The sequence below is a fragment of the Sinocyclocheilus anshuiensis genome, unplaced genomic scaffold (genome assembly GCF_001515605.1).
Source record: "Sinocyclocheilus anshuiensis isolate Anshui unplaced genomic scaffold, SAMN03320099.WGS_v1.1 scaffold389, whole genome shotgun sequence".
NCBI classification, from domain to species: domain Eukaryota; kingdom Metazoa; phylum Chordata; class Actinopteri; order Cypriniformes; family Cyprinidae; genus Sinocyclocheilus; species Sinocyclocheilus anshuiensis.
This window is the reverse complement of record NW_015536494.1, coordinates 1,500,947-1,514,932: the sequence shown is the minus strand read 5'-3', so window position 1 is coordinate 1,514,932 and position 13,986 is coordinate 1,500,947. Positions and strand designations below refer to the sequence as shown.

The 13,986-nt window shown below is 37.0% G+C and overlaps 1 protein-coding gene across 15 annotated transcripts in view; it reads left to right on the top strand.

Annotated features, from left to right (window-relative positions):
• Positions 1 to 13,986, top strand: part of rims2a (regulating synaptic membrane exocytosis 2a) — a 182,726-nt gene that overhangs the window by 37,628 nt on the left and 131,112 nt on the right. For 13 of the 15 annotated variants that reach the window (XM_016483405.1, XM_016483386.1, XM_016483365.1 and 10 more), the window contains exon 4: positions 6,939 to 7,216. In XM_016483405.1, coding sequence (XP_016338891.1) covers positions 6,939 to 7,216 — 278 coding nt within the window. Of the gene's footprint in view, positions 1 to 6,938; positions 7,217 to 13,134; positions 13,680 to 13,986 lie in introns of those variants that run through there. The other 2 variants (XM_016483456.1, XM_016483493.1) reach the window with 1 other exon arrangement.

Sequence of the window (13,986 nt, the reverse complement as noted above, 5' to 3'; positions counted from 1 at the left end):
ACCTTAAACCGAATAAACACATTTCATTACACCAAATACACAAAATAATGTTCTTTCAGCAACATCATATGACCCCTTTAATATCTAAACCTAGAAGTTGTTGTTGATGGTCAAAGAAAAACTGAAGGTTGTTTACGCTTGTTTCATTCTGCTCTGCTGGTGCAAAAATAGTATTGTGTTGCTGTTTCACTGGTTGATTTGACAGTTTTGGACATTTTTATACAAATATAGAATATACATTTCCAAAATGTTGGATATTTAATTTATATTTAATGCATTTATTGATGGCTTTGTCACAAAACTTAAACCACTAAAACGGTTTTCATTAATTGAAATAAAGCTGAAATAAAACAAATATAAATATTAGATGAAAAATTAAAAACCTAAACAAAATTAGAAATGTTGACTTGGCAACTAACTGAAATAAAATATGAGCTTTATTTGAAGTACTGAAATTATATAAACTGACATAAAAAATAAATTAAATAGAAATATTAAAAAACGAGTACATAATGAATCTAATAAAACTTAAATGAAGTTTTAATAAAAAATCAAGTAAAACTAAAATTTAAATATTAATCAAAATATCAAAATATTAATAAATCTTAGTATATAAATAATACTGAAATAGCACTGATATCATGTGATTGTATATCATTTTAAACAGATTCGTCAAAAGTATTATTCGTTTCTTCATATGTAAAACTTTGTAAGTGGCAGTGGAGGGAGATTCTCTGCTATCGTTTCCCCTCGTCATCATGATAATTTTGGATGGATATACAGTCAGTCTTAGTGAATGCGCAGACATTGCCTCATGAGCTGGACTCAGCTGCGCTATCGTGTTCCAGTGTGTGATGTCCGACAGCTCCCATCACCGCACGAGACACCGGGAGCTGTAAATATTGATGCTGTCTCAAATAGGATCTCTTTCACCACAACTGTCAGTGTTTGGAGAAGAGAAGAAAATGCTGATGGAAAAAGAGCCAATTTCACCACTCATGCTTTTCACTGACACTGAAGCTAGTGGGTGTATAGACATCTAGATAGACGCTAGATGTTTATTTTCTTTACTGATTTTTGCAAGATTTAAAGGAATAGTTAACCCAAAATTTCAGTTATTGTGTGATTTGCTCACCCTCATGTTGTTCCAAACCTCCATGCTGTTGTCTTTTTCAGTGGAACACAAATGGGAAATCTTTTCAGCTCTTTTCTGTACAGTGACAGTTATAGACACCGGGAGCTGTAAATATTGATGCTGTCTCAAATAGGATCTCTTTCACCACAACTGTCAGTGTTTGGAGAAGAGAAGAAAATGCTGATGGAAAAAGAGCCAATTTCACCACTCATGCTTTTCACTGACACTGAAGCTAGTGGGTGTATAGACATCTAGATAGACGCTAGATGTTTATTTTCTTTACTGATTTTTGCAAGATTTAAAGGAATAGTTAACCCAAAATTTCAGTTATTGTGTGATTTGCTCACCCTCATGTTGTTCCAAACCTCCATGCTGTTGTCTTTTTCAGTGGAACACAAATGGGTACTTTTCTGTACAGTGACAGTTATAGTCAACATGATTGTCAGGCTCTCAAAGGTCAAAACAAAACCAACAAACACCATAAAACACTAAAAAAAAAAAAAAGTATAGTCTACATCGCCTGTTTTTAAGTCTTGAAGTAATTGCTACTGAAAATTCAGCTTTGCCATCACATGAAAAAATTACTTTTTAAAACATGTGACCCTGGACCACAAAACCAGTCATAAGGGTCAATTTTTCGAAATTGAGATTTATACATCATCTGAAATCTGAATAAATAATCTTTCCATTGATGTATGGTTTGTTAGGATAGGACAATATTTGGCTGAGATACAACTATTTGAAAATCTGGAATCTGAGGGTGCAAAAAAAATCAAAATATTGAGAAAATCGCCTTTAAATTTGTCCAAATGAAGTTCTTAGCAATGCATATTACTAATCAAAAATTAAGTTTTAATATATTTACAGTAGGACATTTACAAAATATCTTCATGGAACATGATCTTTACTTAATATCCTAATGATTTTTGGCATAAAAAAAAATCTATAATTTTGATGTATGTATTTTTGGCTATTGCTACAAATATACCCCAGCGACTTAAGACTGGTTTTGTGGTCCAGGGTCACATATGTAAATGGGAAACAGATATTGTGATAATATTACAGTTTATGCTGTATTTTTGGTCAAATAAATACAGCTTTGGTGAGCATAAGTTTCAAAAACATAAAAAAATTGTACTTTCCTTGAACGGTATTGCATGTGGAATGATGCAGTGAAGAGGTTTTCAGTAAATAATATCTTACATTTTAGATTATTCCTCTAAAATTTGAGGGAAATTTAAGGCAAAAGCTGTCGAAATGGATTCAGAATTCTTGGAATAACACACTCTAGCTTCCGTTAACTGTCATATGTGCGTTCCGGTGAGAAGTGACAAATGAGGAAGCGCAGAGGAGAGAGCAAAACAAAAAAACGTTCACGAATTAGTAGTACAGAGAAATGTCGAAGGATTTCAATATAAGTCAAGAGGAGACTGGTTTCCTTTGCTGTAAACAAAACTTGGTTCTTGTGAGACTAGCATACTCTCACCGGAGCTTACGCAGAGTTACCGGAGTTAGCAGAAGCTAGAGATTACGGTTTTTACATTTTTAAACATTTTAATATAACTCTGATACACCTAGCATGGCTTGAGGGTGAGTAAATCATGGGGCAATTTTAATTTTTGGGTGAACTATCCCTTTAAAAAATACAAAGGCTTAATTTAATATAACAAATCATTAAAACATTTTTTAAATTAAACAGCATTTGATCAAACTTTGATAGTTGCCTTAATCTTTTAAACAACTGAGAAGACAGTGATCAAACTACATTTGATAAAAATCACCTGTCAATTTCAGCGAAGAGCAAATTATTACGTATTGGGTAAATACAATTTTTTGACAGACATAGATGCGCAAGATGGATAGACGAATGATGTGGATTTGAAAGACTTACATGTTTGGCTTGTCAAAAATGTTACATTCAGTTGTCGCACATTTGTTGACTTTTGAAAACCAGAAAAGGAGTGGTTTTGAGGCATGAAGTTTCTTACGACAAAAATCTTTTATTTTAACCCATGAAAATACAGATCCTATTGTTAATAATAGAGAAAAATCACTTTAAAGCTGTTGTTCCATTATTACCCCTTAGAAGATTTTGACTCATATAATGTGATTGATTTTGCAAGCATAATATCTGATGCACATCAGTGATTTAACATATCTTGATGTTGAAGTTAGTGTTTCTGTCTTAATCAGCATCCTTTGAAGAGAGTTAGTGAGCGTTGTGCATGTGTAATGAGTCGAACTCAGCCCCGGTGGAGTTGCGCGCTCACATGCATCGGTAATGAGACCCGTGTTAGTGATGCTCGGTGGCAAAAACATGATTACGTGCTGCTCTGATCGCTCTGTATCATCTTCCTGCATGAGCAATTGCTTTTATTCCGCTGCTTATATTTTTTGACAACTTGGATCAATTTCAGGGTTAATTTTTTTCCGCTTTTTTCTGCAAAATCTGAACTGAAGCACAATCTTGACAGCAGAAGGAGCATTTGATCCCCAACTCTAAAAGGTCACCCGTTACGCAGGACTTTGGCATATGAAACTGTGCGGAGCTGTCCGTGAGTTTTGATTTCAGTTATTGAACATCAGTTTTATCCATTTGGACCAAACAATACACAGCCGACATGGGTAAGCATGGCAGCAATGATTATATAATTAAGCTTTTACTGTGTTATTGAGATTCAGGCAATGGAAAAAGCTGCATATTGTTATTTGGGAACCTGTTTGTCATTAAAAGAACAAATCTAGAAAATAAGAACATAATGATTCACTATCACTCTTTTAATAGCAGCTTGATATTTATGGATCTCATAATGTAAACAGCTTGAATTTTAAAACCTTAATTTGCACAATAATTTGGCTAATAATAAAGATATTTTCAACAAAGTGACATACTCCTAGAGGACTGAGCTGCATATACTCTCTTCCTCTTAGAGATCTGTCTATTTTTGATTCTGTCACTGCGTAATTAACACTTTGTTTAATTGGTCCTTTTTAAGTTCAGAGAAAATAAAACCTATGAATATGCATCTAGTCTATTACGAGCTGCTGGGCTCTAAATATAGAAGCGCATTAAATATTCATGTTCCACCTGCAGGCGGCGTTTAAGCTGGTGAATGATAACACTCCTCTCATCATGAACATCCTCACTTTTATCAAACATCTATAAAATATTCAGCTGCCCAGGACAGCCTCTCCGGTTATGCTGTTTGATACAGTAATGTGCAAGTTTCATATTGACGTTATTTATGTTTTACATACAGTACCTCACAGAGGTAGTCAGATCAGATGCTTAATCAAATCGTATGTCTTCCTATTTGCAAATCTCGCATTGATTAAAAAAAAATGTAATTAATTTATTCTTTCATTCATTCGAAGAAATAAGCATTGTGAGCATTATTGGCTTTGTTCAATATAAAGCTCACTTAAATTCGTTTTAGGTCCTTAGAAGTGATGTTATGATGCATTATTATTATTATTATTATTATTATACAATTTGTTATTCTTAATTGTAGTTTTCATTAGATTCTTATTAATAAAAATACTGTAATACAATTTTTTTTTTACGTCAGCATTAGCTGCGATTGCTTAGTTATTTATTTAGTTTTTTTGGGTGAAACATGACCTGAACATGTTCTTGACGGGCTTCATGAGATTCACCCAGAAAGGTCCCCTGCCATTTGACACCAATGACAGCTCACTCAGCACTTTATCAATTTTTCACTGCACACATCTTTTCATTTGTCTATCGCTGACTGACCAAACATTCATCACAATAACACTAACATCCATCTGCGGTATGTCTCAGAGCCGCTCCCAGTGCAATTGCTCACTGTGATCTTATCAAAAACCACTTGAAAGATGTGACCTTTTCACTTTATTGTATGATAGGGCAGCTCATATACAACTTTTCAAGTTTCCTAACAATTATTGGATTTGGATAAACTGTAAGCTCTTTTGTTTGGATAATACAGGAAAAATTCTGTCATTATTCACTTATTGTGATGCTCACCTTCTTCTGAAGAGCTGCTCTTTCCATTGAATCAAAGTGAATGAATGCTGACCAGGGGCTGTCAGCTTCCAAAAAAGCACCATTGCAGTAGTTCATACAGTACGATTTGTGTTATATTGCCAGCCATACCACAGCTTTACACAAGGAACAGTTTTGGAAAATTGGAAAAAAAGTTCATTTTTTTGTGTGAGATGCATCATTTCTGGGAGCCGATGTGGCGTTATGTATTCAGGCTGGATGATTGAAAGCCTGTGTGTGCGGGTGAGACTCAGATCATGTTTAATTACCACCAGCAAACTGGATGGCAGCTTGGATGCCAACCGCCTGCTAAGTGCATTTCTGCTGGGCAGATAACAAGGTCAGGCTGTGCCCTCGTTGATAGGAGATGTTCAGGATTGCTGAAGCAGAAGATTTGAGAGGTTGTAAAGACCTGAGTACAGTAATAATAGTGATGCTTGATGCAAAAATGACTACTAATTGTTTCCAAACAGGTTTCTAAACACCTTCCTCATTTCCACCCCGCTCCACATCAGCAGTGATGACGTATTTTTGTAGGCCAGACCAGAAGGTAGCATCACCCTGGTTCCCTCGACAAAAACCCAATAGGATTTTTCCATTGGCTTTTGAATTAATACAGAAAATAAGCTCTGTGACTAACAAAAGTTTGATTCTTACATGTTTTGCTATCATTTAACACAACTTTTGTCTAAATACTTTTAAGTCTAAATACATTTGCCAGAAATAAAAAGCTAAATTTATGTCAATTGTCTTCATTGCGGTCGCTTCACTTCAACACCACCACCATTAAGCTTCTGACAACTCTCTTAGTTTTTTTATTTAAAATAATTTTCCCTTAAAGTTTGAGTTAGAGTGGTTTGCAAGAGTGCGCTACTAAACACACTGTGGCTGTAAAAGTGGACTAGTGAGTAGATGTGCTTTCTTATTCAGTGTTATAACCTTTAATGTCCCCAACTACCTCTATAGTCCCATTTAGGAACTTGTTAGCATGCCTTTTTCTAGACAAGTAAAAGCTTTAAAATATATCTAACACGGGGTTTGGGTTGCCAGCTTAACCAGCTTAATTGGTATTCAAAACTAGCCCAATCGCATTCTGGGGAAAAATGGCTATCAAAATCGCTCCAAAATCACGTTCAGGGGGTCAAAACCTTGTTCTGGGGGTGGTGGGTTTTGTTTCGACCCGCAGACTAAAAAAACAACCCTCACCAACAGTATAAAAGTAGCCCAATTCCTCTGGAAAACAGACTTGGCAACACTGCAAGGATGTCTTTTATGTCATAGAATAAAATGTGAAAATATCTTGAGCTTGTGTTAACCACAGACCTTATTTCAAGCCTTTAACCCATTCAGAAAAAAAACATTGACTTCATGACAGTGAAGCCGTGCTTAAATAATAACTCCTTTACGGGCTTTGGCCTACAAAAATACTTCATCCCTGCAGCGCTCTATTAGTCAGACAAACCAGGTAGCTCCTCCCCCAAACTCATGCCATTGGTTGAGCATTCATCATTTCCTCTCACATGTACTTTGGCAGTTTTGTTTGTCAGCTGCACCAGCATCACAGTTTCTTGAACCTGTTTGTTGTGGGACCTGCGTGTGAGGTTCAGGACAAATATCCCAATATTCACTCTGGCTTCACAGTTGACACAGAAATGACTGATTTAACTCTACAAATCGCTTCTCCCACAACAGCAAGTTTTCATTCATCTCATTTGGGGATTTGATCTCTGTCTTGTGTTCTTCTTTGATTCTAACTTCCTGTTCTCTAATCGTCAGGTGATGTGGGTATGCAATCTGTGCCGAAAACAACAAGAAATCCTCACCAAGTCAGGGGCCTGGTTCTACAGCAGCCCAGGGGGCGCCCTTCCCTCAGGTGCGAGTGACCCTCGCTGCCGCCACGAAGAGGCTCCGCAGGAGAAGAAGGCCAAACTGCAGGAAGCCCCACTGCTGTACCAGGGTCCTCCAGGGGACCGTAGCCGAGCTCTAGGACTCCCGCGACAGGCGTCCCTCAACAACGACTCCGGTCTGAAGCCTAACGACCCTCTGAGCAACAGGTGAGTGCACATGAAATGTGTTAATGTGAATTTTAGCATGCTAAGATGTTGAAACTTTTGAACTTGCAATAATCTTGTGTTTAGAAATCATTATTCGTTGTGATCAGCAGCACTCTTCAAGTTATTCATGCTACTTTAAGAAACCATTTTTTTCCGAGATGTTTGCAATTTCTGGGTAGTTGCTAGGTTGTTACTAAGCAGCTGCTAGAATGTTTCTAATACATTCTTAAATGGTTGCTAGGGTATTCTTGGTGGTTGCTGGGCTAAGTGATTACTATGTTGCTGCTAGGCAATTACTTGGTTTTCATGGGTTGTAACTAGGGTGTTGCTATGCAGTTTCTAAGAAATTGCTAGTTGGTTGTTATTGTGGTTTGGATAGTTGCAAGGACATTGTTAGGGGTTCTCAGTGGTTGCTAGGAGGTTACTAAGGGGTTGCTAGGCTGTACTGGATAGTTGCCTGTACATTCTTAAATGGTTGCTAGAGTATTCTTGGTGGTTGCTAGAATAAGTGGCTGGTATGGTGCTGCTAGGCAGTTGCTTGGGTGTTCTGTGTGGTTACTAGGGTGTTTCTAACCAGCTGCTAAGGTGTTCTGAGTGGTTGCTAGGACACTGCTAGGTAGTTGCCATGGTGGCAACTTGGGTTTTTTGTGTGTTTTCTAGGTTGAGTGGTTGCCATGGTGCTGCTAGGCTGTTGCTTGTTTTTTTCTGGGTGGTTACTAGTAGAATGTTGCTAAGTTGTTCTGGGTGGTTGCTAGGATGTTGCTAGGTGGCTGATATGGTGGTTTGAGTAGTTGCTAAGACACTGCTATGGTGTTTTGGATGATTGCTGTGCTAAGTGATTGTTATGGCAGTTGCTTGGGTTTTCTGGGTGGTTACTAGGGTGTTGATAAGGCGTTCTGGGTGGTTGTTAGGAAATTGCTAGATGGTTGCTTTGGTGGTTTGGGTAGTTTCTAGGATGTTACAAGATGATGCTTAAGATAAAATTTCAGAATATATTTATTAATAGTTGAAATGGAAAAATTTAAACTCAAAAAGCAAATTGCATGAAAACAGTACACTTAAGTGCTGCATACCTTTTTGAAGGTTTTAGAGGCACAAATGCCATGGTGTTTTTATTATTATTATTATTATTTATTTATTTATTTGAATTTTTGATAAATTATCTAAAATGAAATTAACCATGTATGAAAAGTAGCTGCATTAAACTACACATGCATATATAGACCTCAGCCTGGGTTATGTGAAACTGAAGCTGGGATAACAACAGATGGAGCACACAATGCATTCGTTCAGGTTTCATCTGCTTTTCTGCTGTTTACCATTGCTAATTTGTTGCTAATGCCGTGTGAGCAGTGAGTGTGATTCTGTCGTATACCACACAGTGGCAGTGTCTCTCTGAGCCCTGGTATCAAATGCTCTCCCTCTTTTGCTGGGATGTCCGTATCAGCTTCACTGCTCAGGGGTTAGGGGTCAGTCCTGGAGAGATGTCTCTGTAGAAACAGATGACTGCTCCCTTGAATCCGTGGCGGCCGCTGTGTGTTGGTTTGATTTTCCATTCCTGAATTCCTGTGGAGGAGAGGAAAGTTGGGCCATGTGCCACAGGGATGGGGCTGATCTCACCTGCCGTTAGTGTGTGTTATGTTGACATGAGCACATTTGAATGACAAACACTTGAAATGAAAATTGCATATTTTAGACGAGTAAACTGGAACGAGTTCTGTCGTCACTTAATTGTTGGTCTGTGTACATGATGGATATTTTTTGGTATGCTTGTTTTTAAGACAGCATGTTTGGGGACAGTAATTTTTATGTTTTTGAAAAAGTCTGCAGTAAAAACAGTAATATTGTGAAATAATATTACAATTGAAAATGTTTTCGGTGTTAAAATATATTAAAATGTATTTATTTCTCTGATCGCAAAGCTTTATTGTCAGCATCATTACTCCATTCTCCAGTGTCACATGATCCTTCAGAAATCATTTTAATAATTTGCTGCACAAGAAACATTTCTTATTATTATTATCATTGTTGACATGAGTTGTGCTGCTTTTAATACTTTTGTGGAAACCATGAAAGTTTTTTTTTTTTTTTTTTTTTTGAGTGTTCTTTGATTAATAGAAAGTTCAAAAGAATAACATTTATTTGAAATTGAACTATTTTGTTACCTTATAAATGTCTTTACTTTTGATCAATTTAATGTTTCCTTGCTAAATGAAAAAAATCCTTTGCTAAATTCCATATTCTTGTTGAACAGTAGTGTCCAATGTATCAGTTTGTGTTTTAACTGGGTATCAAAACCTTCACCTTTGCAAAACTTGCTCAAAACCAAAAAATGTTAAATTTCAGAAATGCTTTCCATGTGTGTATTCTTTACCATCAGCTATTTAAACTTGTACTAATGCTTGTACTAACATACTTGTGTACTCTGGGTATTGGTTCCTACCCCTAAAGTTTGAGGCCATTTTATCTGGTGCGATGCATTTGTTTCTTTACTCATCCCTGGCTTCTTTACCTGGCAGATGTCCGTGAATGGCTCAGGACAGCAGGTGAGCTTTAAGCTGCTTTAACGGATGTAGTCTGACATTTCCCGTAGAAAAAAATGAGCGCCTCTCTGCTGTGAAATATATAAAAAAGCTACTGTAACAGCAGTGCTGTTCTTTTCGTTCGGATCGGTTCATATGCCGTGTTCTGTCACGAAAACTGTAAATGCTCATTTGCACTTTCTGTCTGGCTTAACGTGTTACCCCCAAAGGTTAGATGTTATAAATGTGCCTGCCATATGGTAGCGAGGCAGTGTCAGATTTGTTCAGTGTTGTATAACAGAGAGTGTTATAGTTCTATATTGGTCCTGACTTTACACAAGTACTGTATTTTTGAAAGTGAGCAGCTGCTTTCAGAGTTTATGCCAAATGAGGCATTTTGTTAATTCCTCCACCTCCATAAATGATTTGCTAACATCTACTTGATGTTACAAACTGGCAAAATGTTTCTTACAAACACACAGCTTTTCACTTCACAAGACGTTAATTGATGGACTTGAGTCGTGTGGATTACTTGTGGTTGTGGATTATTGTGATGTTTTTTATCAGCTGTTTGGACTCTCATTCTGACGGCACCCATTCACTGCAGAGGATCCATTGGTGAGCAAGTGATGTAATGCTACATTTTTTTCAGATATGTTCTGATGATGAAACAAACTCATCTGCATCTTGTTTGGCCTGAGGGTAAATTTTTGGCAGATTTTCATTTTTGGGTGAACTGTTCCTTTAAATGTTGCTACAGTCACGTGATGACTGTATGATTTTGTTGCATGGAAAAGAGTAAACTTTTTCTTTCTATATGGAAGCCCATAGTAAAAATGAAGGAAACTGTGAGATAAATAAGATTGTGAGTTTAAAATAAGAAATAATGTCACATACATAGTAAAATGTGAAATATACAATTGCAATTAACTTTTTCATTTATTTTATTTAAAAAAATGTTTTTTTTGCGCTCTGAGGCAGAAATGTATGGAAGCCTGTCTCTGCCTCTGAATTAAAAAAAAAAAAAAAAAAAAAGTGTATATAGGTGTATCTTTTATAAAAGATATAAACTCGTAATTGTAAGAAATAAAGTTGGAACTGTGAGAAAATTCTGACTTTTTTTCTCGCAATTGTGAGTTATAAAGTCTAATTCTGAAGAAAAAAAGGCTGACTATTTTCTTACAATGTAAACTCTTAAACTTAAAAAAAGACAGAACTGCAAGATTTAAACTTGCAATTGGGATAAAAATGTCAGAATTGTGAGAGAAAAAATGAGATTAAGATCGCAATTAACTTTTTATTTTTTATTCACTGGCAGAAACAAGCTTCCATAGAAATGGTCTTCCACTGAAGTAATTCTTCATCTTGTCTATTTAATTTTATTATTGCTAGAGGAATCACAAAAATAAAAACAGTAAAAACAGTTGCAAAACTCATAAAGGGTTGCAAAGCTCATGTAAAATGAATAGAAAATAAAACAGGTCATATAATATTTAATTTGACCTCCCGAGGTTGACAATCAACATTTTATGACGGTTAAGCACCTTCTCTGAGTGTTGAAAAATAATAAATAGATTATTTTTAATCATTTCAGGCCCTACTTCTGTGGCATGGAAATTTTTGGGTTAACTGCTGCCAAAGTGGATAAGAACGGCCTGACTGTTCGCTGAGAGAATGTGTTAAATAGTTTGATGTCCAGGAATAGAGCTCAGGAAATCACTGAAAAGCACTTCCATTAATCTTAAAGAATGTTTAAATTAACTCTGATTCTTCTCTCCTGAAAAAGTGCTGACAGCCTATTTATATCCTGAAATAATGTGGGAAGAGCCTAATTTGTCTTGGTCTCGGAGGTGTCATTGGAGAGAACGCTCAGACGCGGCGCAAGTGTGGGTGAAACTGCTAGATGAAACAATAATAATTACACTGGGATTCGGATTTAATTACAGCCGTTATGTTTCCCTGGGTTTCGCGGGTTTTCGTGCATTTGTATCTCCTCCCTCTCCATCTATAAAATCCGTTAGTGTTTTTATTGTAGCTAGATGCAATGTGACACCTAAGTTAAACAACAGCGGTTGTTTTAGAGCTGAAATTATTCAAAATGCATGAGTCATTTGTAGGGTTGAGAGCTGATCTTCTATTGTCACAGCGGGTACTGCAATATACAGTATATTGTGTACATGCATATTGTGTCGATAGTTCAAGAGGTTAGCACAAGTTTCACTTTAAGAATGATGTAATCAGGTTTCTTGCTCTTGGTTTAGCGCTGTGGGAGCTGATGTTGTGATGTAGAGGTTTTGTCTTGAGAGAGTTATTAAGAGAATGAAAGATGCACCTGCAGGAATTCAATATCAGCATTCTGATCTCACACCTGCCTGCTCTCTATAGACCATTCAACATTTTAATGATTTAAACACTGATTTTTAAACAACTGGTGCATTTGAGGTTTGGCATGGGCATCTATATCTCTTTTTGAGAGATTTTTAGAAATACTTTAATGATAGTTTTCACTCTGTCTGTCTGTCTGTCTGTCTGTCTATCTATCTAACTTTCTGTCGTTCTGTCTATCTATCATTCTGTCTATCAGTTGTTCTATCATTCTATCAGTTTATCTATCTATCATTCAATCTATCGTACTATCGTTCTAACATTCGATCATTTTATCGTTCTATCTGTTGTTCAATGGTTCTATCGAATGTTCTAAATCTATCTATCTATCTATCTATCTAATCTTTCTGTCTGTCTGTTCATCGTTCTATCATTCTATCGCTCTATTTATCTATTTATCTATTGTTCTGTCTATCATTCGTTCTATCTGTCTGTCTGTCTGTCTACCTAAATGTACCTAAATCATTCTATCTTTTATATCTATCTTTTCACTTTTTTGAAGTTTATCCTTTTATCATTTAAAAATTTTTTTTTTTACTAAAAACATTTTACTATATTTTACAAATGAATTGTCTTTTAAAATATGTTGTATATTATAATTGTTGTATATTATATTATATTTTATTATATTATACCCAAAGTCAATAATATACTTCCAAATGCATGTACAGTAAACACAAATTAATAGAACTATGCAGTCTTGATTTTAGGTTGCATCATCCTGCTAATGGCTTTAACATGTCTCTCATAAAGGGCCCTGCTTCGCTTTTAAATGAATATAGAATTTTTTTTTTTTTTAGGTCAGAATGCATGCTAAAAAGCACTCTTATTCCTTGTGTCCTCAGGGCAGTGCACTCCACACGAGAGCGTTTTCTGTTCCTCTAGCGCTCTTATTCCTTCAGGTATGCACACACACAATAGTTATCTTTTAGTGCAGAGCATCTCTCTCCACGGAAAACCCTTAATGATGTGGGAGAAAGAAAGCTCCCCTCCTCCCCACGCCACATGCGCTGTAGTGCTGCTGGAGGATGTGTAGTGCTGCTCTGGTGCTCCTGAGAGCGGATGGCTGCTAGATGGGAGAGAGAATCCTGACAGCAGCGTCTCCGCGAGGACGCGACGCGCTTGCATGCGTTTGCATGGATGTTTATCGCGATTACTGTGGATAAATAAAGGCACGAGGGATCTCCGGTGCGTTTAGGAAACGCTGCGCGTTCGTTTTCTCTCTTAAGTTCAAAACATAATGACCGGGGGAGCCGGTGTCGGTCCGCTCTCCTCATCCAAACGCACTCTTCACCGGGATCAGAATACATCGGGAAGTTGAATCGTGTTTATGTTGCGCTGGAGATGCGGCGCGTCCGAGGCGAGGAGCGCTGGAGGAGTTTCGTCTGAGGGAAAGAGGGAATATACGCAGGATAGCGGAGAGGAAGAGGGAAAATGCAGTTTGAGACATTGCGTCAGTTCTGTAGCTCGGTTTTATCTCATTTTAATGGGGCTTTCACGCCGCCGCAGAATATTCTGCAGACGGAGCTCCTGGAACAGGCGCTCAGCACCATCGGGTGAGTTTGTAAAACATCACAAGTGACTGTATTTGCATATCCTGAAGGAAATAGCAGTGCTTGCGAGGCACGAATTGATAGAAATGTGTATGTGAAGCGGCTTTGCTTCTGTGTAAATGAAATGCCGCAGCCGTTGTCATGACACTCAGCAGCACGCATCTTGTTTAGTGGCGGCTGTGTAAGGAAGGACCAATCAGAGTTCAGTATGCTAATAATTGCAAGAAAGATGTCCAGTCGCAATTAAGTATGCGAATATTACACACATTTCTTCACTGTTGGGTGCATTTTGAATTGCGAAGGTTGTATA